This window comes from Physeter macrocephalus, chromosome 16 (genome assembly GCF_002837175.3).
Source record: "Physeter macrocephalus isolate SW-GA chromosome 16, ASM283717v5, whole genome shotgun sequence".
Lineage (NCBI taxonomy): Eukaryota > Metazoa > Chordata > Mammalia > Artiodactyla > Physeteridae > Physeter > Physeter macrocephalus.
This window is the reverse complement of record NC_041229.1, coordinates 62,113,449-62,121,747: the sequence shown is the minus strand read 5'-3', so window position 1 is coordinate 62,121,747 and position 8,299 is coordinate 62,113,449. Positions and strand designations below refer to the sequence as shown.

The 8,299-nt window shown below is 38.0% G+C and overlaps 1 protein-coding gene across 1 annotated transcript in view; it reads right to left on the bottom strand.

Moving 5' to 3' along the window:
- Nucleotides 1-480: 480 nt before the first annotated feature.
- The window catches only part of NLRP14 (NLR family pyrin domain containing 14), a 37,805-nt gene continuing 29,986 nt past the window's right edge, over nt 481-8,299 (bottom strand). The window contains 2 exon segments of the mRNA XM_007110992.2: nt 481-634; nt 1,471-1,641. Coding sequence (XP_007111054.2) covers nt 481-634; nt 1,471-1,641 — 325 coding nt within the window.

Here is an 8,299-nt window from a genome sequence, read left to right as displayed (position 1 = left end):
AGTAAGTCTGGTATGGGGCTCAGAAATCCGCATTTTAAGAAAACGCCCAAGTGATTTTGACCCGAATGGTCCCAAGAACACACACGGAGAAGCATTCAGTAAAACATGCCTCAGATGGCGAGGCTGTGAAGAGAGCCATGGCGGCAGGAATGGAGAGAAAGGAAAACAAGGTGCTTTAGCATAATCTTCCCTGGTCCCATTCTCTAGTCTCATTTCTAAGCTTCTCACATCTGAATTCTTAAACTCTGCATTCAGTTAACATGTTACACCTTTCACAGAGCTTTGTGTTTTCCATTTTATTTTAGCCTCTTAGCTCCCATGTGAAGTAGAACAGACATTTTACAGGTAAGTGACTAAACTATATCTGACAGACATCACATGCAGTATGTCTGGGCATGGAGTATCTAAAGCTAAGAGCCCTGGGCCTTGTCACTCCGAGGTCTTTATTTTACTTTGTTAAAGAACATCAGGTTCTTCAAATCAGAAACACCGCCACCAGGAACCATCTTCTTCCTCATGATCATTACAGTCCTGCTTAATGACTAGGCATGGGTCGCTACTCCCCACAGCTTCCAGCAGCTTCTGGGCTTCCTCATCAAATGCCTCTTTGCACAATGAGAAGACAAGGGAACACCTCTTCTTGCCACAAAAACAACTCTCAATTTTCCCACAGCCCTTTACTTTCTCTGGAGAATTATTTTCAGGGGGGAAAAATACCTGTCAGTAGAGAGAGAATATTAACATGGCTGGGTAGTGGGAAAGGAAACAGGGATACACTGAGGGAAATACAGCAGTTGAAGGAAAATGGAGTATAAAAGAGAAAGAGAAAATAGATTACATTTTAAAGGATCTGCCAAGAGCCTTTTCCTATTCAAGCAAAGTACTTCTACTCATCATGATTATGAAAACAGCCAACACGTTTGTTGTTTTTGTTTTTGTTTTGGGGGGGGGTTTTTTTGGCCGTGCTGCGCGGCTTGCGGGATTGAACCCGGGTCCCCTGCAGTAGAAGCACAGAGTCCTAACCACTGGACCACCAGGGAATTTCCGCACCCGCCCCCCTTTTTTTTTAATTGTTTATTATATGCTAGCCACTGTTCTAAATACTGCCTATATGGACTCAGGTGATCCATTCTCACAATAATGCTATGGGTATATATTATCATTCCACCCATTTTACAGATATGGAAACCAAAACACAGAGAGACTGGAGACTAGTGCAAGTTCAAATATCTAGTAAGTGGCAGGGCCAGAGTTCAAACTCTCGTAATCTGGCTCTAGAGTTCACGGCTCTTTACTATGCTACAGTACATCTCTTGAAATTCAGTGTTCTATGGGAGAAAAACAAATAAAGGCCTGGAAAACACCCAAGGATCCACCATCAGGTTGATGCTGAGTCTTGCCATTAACGAGTGGCTCCCCAAATGCCTCATTCCAGGAAACTTTTCCGCTGAGAAGCCAATGAAGACTTACCCTAGAACCTATAGTTTACATTCAGGAGACCTCAAGACTTCACATAACTTCATAATTCCTTCACGCTCTAAGTTATTCAGGGTCAGGCTTATTTTTATCAATTTTTGGTCGCTGCTAAGAGTAGAGGAGAGATCCTGACAACAGAGAGAGGTCAAACCACAGTGTTCCAACCTGCAGGGAAGAGAGACTAAAGATAAAATGAACTTTATCCCATGACAGAGAGCCTGCACACAAGAGATCTGTGAGCTGGGTGTGTGGGATAACTCCAGAAGCTTAAAAAATGAGCGCAAATAGGGTAAAGTCAAGGAATATAAGTATGATATTCATTATTTTTAGATATTTATGTGTTGAATATATCCCTTCCTATATCATGAATTACAAATTCATAATTATGGTCCAAGGAATAAATAAGATGTGAAAGCACACTAAGGAACAGTATGAAGCAACTGCATCCTTGGATAGGATTAAAAATATAGCAACATAAGTAGATTTTAGAAATATGGTATTGAGTGTTAAAAGGCAAGATATACAATAACCAAGACATGGAAACAACCTAAATGTCCATCGACAGAGGAATGGATAAAGAAGATGTGGTACATATATACAATGGAATATTATTCGGCCGTAAAAAAGAATGAAATAATGCCATTTGCAGCAACATAGTTGGACCTAGAGATTATCACATTAAGTGAAGTAAGCCAGAAAGAGAAAGAAACACCATATGTTATCACTTATATGTGGAATCTAAAATATGACACAAATGAACTTATCTACAAAACAGAAACAGACTCACAGACATGGAGAACAGTCTTTGGTTGCCAAGGGGGAGGGGAGGTGGAGGACAGTTGGATTGGGAGTTTGGGATTAGCAGATGCAGACTATTATATATGGAATGGATAAACAACAAGGTCCTACTGTATAGCACAGGGAACTATATTCAATATCCTGTGATAAACCACAATGAAAAATAATATGAAAAAGAATTTTTTAAAATATATTTTTTAAAATGTCCTATGTACTTTAAAGAAATTAAGGAAAAAAAAGGTAAGGTATATAAATGGCACCATGCCATTTATGCAAAAAATTCTTACATCTAAAAATAACATTGCATCTTTTATAAGGTACATATAGTTCTATGGCATATTTCAAACACATTAGGTAAGTTGCCTATAGGTGAGAAGGGGACATAGTTAATGGATATAAATTAACCAACCAATCAACCAACCAATAGTTGATAGAAGGCCCTTGCATAGGGCTTCCCTGGTGGCGCAGTGGTTGAGAGTCCGCCTGCCAATGCAGGGGACACGGGTTTGTGCCCCAGTCCGGGAAGATCCCACATGCCGCGGAGCGGCTGGGCCCGTGAGCCATGGCCGCTAAGCCTGTGCATCCGGAGCCTGTGCTCCGCAACGGGAGAGGCCATAACAGTGAGAGGCCCGTGTACCGCAAAAAAAAAAAAAAAAAAAAAAAGGCCCTTGCATAAACCAAAGACAATATAATACCATGGACTGGATCCATGGAACAGAATAGAGAGCCCAGAAATAAACCCACACACCTACAGTCAATCTTCGACAAAGGAGGCAAGAATATAAAATGAGAAAAAGACGGTCTTTTCAGCAAGTGGTGCTAGGAAAGTTGGACAGCTGTATGTAAATCAATGAAGTTAGAACATATCCTCACACCATGCACAAAGATAGACTCAAAATAGCTTAAAGACTTAAATATATAAAAGACACCATAAAACTCCTAGAAGAGATCATAGGCAAAACATTCTCTGACATAAATTGTACCAATGTTTTCTTAGGTCAATCTCCCAAGGCAATAGAAATAAAAACAAAAATAAACAAATGGGACCTAATCAAACTTACAAGCTCTTGTACAGCAAAGGAAACCATAAAAAAATGAAAAGACAACCTATGGAATAGGAGAAAACAAACGATGTGACCAACAAGGGCTTAATTTCCAAAATATACAAACAGCTCATACAACTCAACCACAAAATAATAAACAACCCAATTGAAAAATGGGCAGAAGACCTGAATAGACATCTGTCCAAAGAACACATATAGATGGCCAATAGCCACATGAAAAGATGCTCATCATGGCTAATTATTAGAGAAATGCAAATCAAAACTAAAGTGAGGTTCCACCTCACACTAGTCAGAATGGCCATCATTAGAAACTCTACAAATAACAAATGCTGAAGAGGGTGTGGAGAAAAGGGAAGCCTCCTACGCTGTTGGTTTGGGAGTGTAAATTGGTGAGCTACTATGGAAAACAGTAGAGAGGGTCCTCAGAAAACTAAAAATAGAGTTACCATATGATCCAGCAATCCCACTCTTGGGCATATATCCAGACAAAACTAGAATTCAAAAAGATACATGTACTCCTATGTTCATAGCAGCACTATTTACAATAACCAAGACATGGAAGCAACCTAAATGTCCATCGACAGATGAATGGATAAAGAAGATGTGGTATATATACACAATGGAATACTACTCAGCCATAAAAGAGAATGAAATAATGCCATTTGAAGCAACACAGATGGACCTAGAGATTGTCATACTAAGTTAAGTAAGTCAGAAAGAGAAAGACAAGTACCATATGATATCACTTATATGCAGAATCTAAAATATGGCACGAATTAAACTATCTACAAAATAGAAACAGACTCACAGACATAGAGAACAGACTTGTGGTTGCCAAGGGGGAGGGAGGGATGGACTGGGAGTTCTGGGTTAGTATATGCAAACTATTACATATAGAATGGATAAACAACAACGTCCTACTGTATAGCACAGGGAACTATATTCAGTATCCTGGGATAAATCATAATGGAAAAGAACACAAAAAGGAATGCGTATGTGTATAACTGAGTCACTTGGCTGTACTGCAGAAATTAATACAACACTGCAAATCAACTATATTTCAATAAAAAATAAAAATATATATACATAATACCATGAACTGATGAAGTATGTTAAACTCAACCTTTTGGACCTGATGATCCCCACTACCAACTAATTTTAATTTTCACCTTCTGTTTATCTAACCATTCAACATTTGAGTGCCTATATAAGTGTTGAGTATATAAACATATTTTTCAGTTACTGCCCACATGGAATACACATTAATGTGGTGGAGCAACAATATCACTAATTATGACACAAGGTACATAAATATCACACAAAATAAACCTTAGGGTTAAAAGCATTATTAGACATAAAAGGTTATCAAGAATTCATCAGGAAACATAATCATTCTAAATTTGCAGTCGCTAATAAAATTCTCAAAATATAGAAAATAAAAACTAACAGAACTACAAAGTGAAATACACAAATCTGTAATTATAACAGAGATTTTAACATATTTTTCACAATAATCGAATTATCTGGGAAAAAAAATCACTAAAAATACCAGATGATTTGAACAACAGAATTAACAATCTTAACTGATACAAAATACTGCAACCCACAACTCTTCATATTCTTTTTAAGCACACTTTGGAACACATATAAAAACTGACTATATATGGGCCATGAAACAAATGTCAACAAATTTTTAAAAATTGAAATCATGCATAGTATGTTGTCAAACTACAGTGCTAGAGATTAAATATAAAAAGATAATAAGAAACCCCTCTTATGTTTGAAAATTAAGGAGTACACTTTAGAATAATCCATGGATTGAAGAAAAAATCATAAGGGAAGTTAAATATTTTAGACTCAAAATAAGAAAACACTACAGATAATATCAAGACTTGTCTGGTGAAGTTAATGCAGTGATTTGAAGGAAAATCATAACCTGAAGCCTGTTGGAAAAGAAGGAAATATTTATGAGCTAAGCATCCAACTCAAGAATTTAGAAAAATAATGGTAAAATAAACAACAAAAGTAGAAGAAATAAAATAATAATTAATGAAACATGACTAGCTATCTAAACACTAGAGATGATTTAGAAATTAAGCAGATAATAATATAATAATACTAGACACTTGTCAGTAAGTTTTAAAATTCAGCTGAAATGGATAAAATCACAGGAATATCACCTACCAAAAATTACTCAATAAGAGAAAACCTACACAAATATATAATTATTTAAAAATTGAGTGAGAAGTCAAAAAACTCTCCACAAAAAGGGAACTCCAGATCATATAGCTTCACCAGAAATTTCTACAAAGTTCAAGGAAGAAATAAATTCAGTCTGACACAACCATATGCTAAAACCACACCCGACTGGCTAAGATTTTAAAAATTGAGTCTGACAAAATTGACAAGAATAGAGTGCAACAGGAACTCTTACACACTGCCAGTGGTAGAATAAATTGGTACAATCCTTGGGGATTTTCCCCATGATATAACAATTCCACTCAATTATTTACCCTAGATAAATGTGTACACGTCTCACAATTTATGTATTAAGATACTCATAGCAGCACTAATCATTAAAGAAAAACATGAAAACAACCCAGAAGTCCACCAACAATAGAATGGTTCTATAGTAGAGGAGAACCAATAAACAGAAACCTCAATCAAATAGAGTTGGGAGACCAGAAGAGGGCGCTCTCTCACCCTGAGAAGACAGCAGAGCCCAACTGGAGGAAGGACTTTTCCTGGCAAGGACTCAGCCAGTGAAAAGCCACGGACTCTTAGTTTACTGTAGCCCTTGCAGCTTCCTTTTCCTCTCTATAAACACATTGTCCTTTCCTTGCCATGTGGAGACTTGCACATGGCTCATCATGGTTACAGTCCCCAAATTACAATTCTCTGCTGATCCCGAATAAACCTATTTTTGCCAGAAGAAATATCTGGCAGTCTAGCAATAGTTTATCATATGGTCATTCATTGGAATCTTTTACAGCAATAAAAATGCATAAAAACAGCCACATGAAACAACCGGATGACTCCTACAATCATAACATTAAGCAAAAAGAAAATCATAACACAAAAGAATACATAAAGTATGATTCCCTGTATATAAAGTTCAAAATCAAGCAAACTTCAAGTATATTGTTTATGATTACATATATTATGGTTCACTGTAAAGGAAAACACATAAATTACTGCTATAAAAGTCAAGATGATGTTTACTGCTTGAAGAGGAGAGAGGCTGTGATTTGGGAGGGATGATTGAGGGGAATTTAGTTTACTGGGAAAATTCAATTTCCTAATCTGAGTGTGATTATATACACGTTTGCTTTTTTTTTGTTTTTTTTTTGCGGTACGCGGGCCTCTCACTGCCGTGGCCTCTCCCGCTGCGGAGCACAGGCTCCGGACGCGCAGGCCCAGTGGCCATGGCTCGCAGGCCCAGCCGCTCGGCGGCATGTGGGATCTTCCCGGACCGGGGCACGAACCCGTGTCCCCTGCATCGGCAGGCGGACTCTCAACCACTGCGCCACCAGGGAAGCCCCACGTTTGCTTTTTAAAAATATTAGTTTTATTTATTTTTCTGTATTTTATATTTTATAAAGAAAATGTTTAAAATATAATTTGGCAGAGCTTAAAAGTAACAGAAGGGAAAAATAAAAATTATAGAATGAAGGTCACATTAAAAGAAGTCACAACTGCTAAAAATACACTTAGGAATATGTAGGATGAGTTAGAAAAATCCAGCAAAAGAAGAATGAGTTTTAAAAGATTAAAGAAAATTACGGATAAGGAATACAGACAAAAGAGATCCAACATAAGCATGTTGAAAAAAAAATCAGACAAATAGATAAGCAGAATCTAAAGACAGGCAACCCTACAAAAAAAAAGAGCACAATCTTCAGACTTAAATGGCATATGAGAAAAAATATTGATAAAGAAAATTCAACACAAGACAAATTATTGGGCCAAAGAAGAAATTCTAAGGACATACAGGCCAAAAAAAAAAAAAATTTCTTTTTAACCAGTAAGGTATTGAAGGGGAAGAATCAGCTGGTTTCAGACTTTTCTACAACTAGAGTCAATGCTAGCAGGGAATAGACTCTGCAGAACTCTGAGAGGATAACCAAAATATGATGAACACAACCAAGCTGCGATTCAAGTTCATAGAAAACTAAGACAGTTTCAGATATGCAAAAAATCTGTGGACCGGCCCCTCAAAATTAAATCAAAAAGATTACTGACTGTACCTCCCGCACCAACTCCTGGTCTACATTCCTTAGTCGGGCAGTTTGGTCACTAAATGTGGCTATGCCCTGAAATGGCTCATCTCTTTTTGGCCACCTCCTGGGTAATGATTAGGATGAAAGGGATAGAAGTTTCTATAAAAAAACTATTTTGAAGTTTCAGGATTGTATCCTGACCATTCTTTGGCATGATGCTTTCCTTTCCCTAACAGCAACTCCAGGCCACCCTGATTGGTACACCCTCCAGGTGGCAGGCCAGCCAAAAAGGGCCTTTGGGATTCAAACTTCATTCAGATCAGATACCTGGATTCTCTTTTCGATTGACAAGGCCCTAGGTCATGAGGATAATGATCATTTGGTTGAGTACAATGCTGGACAACTCCCCCTACAAGCCAAGATGTGGGATATAAAGGGTTTCTATAAATGTTGTAAAATTGCTTTTGTCCCTTTCCCACCTGATTCCTCTGGACTGAAGGCCTGGGTGCCAGTGGCAGATGATTAGAGAAAAAGTGAAGTTATAGTCACTGGGATGGGACACACTGACTTCATGGCTGGGGGGAAGACTAGCAACCCTAATACCTGGGGAAGGAACACCTTAGAAGCTGGGAGGTTCAGGGAGTGGGGAGAGCAACTAAGACGCTCTTTTTCACCCAAGATCCAACACTACTGCCTGGCAAAATAATTATGTGGTCTGCTTGAGTCAAGCAGCAGCTGCGG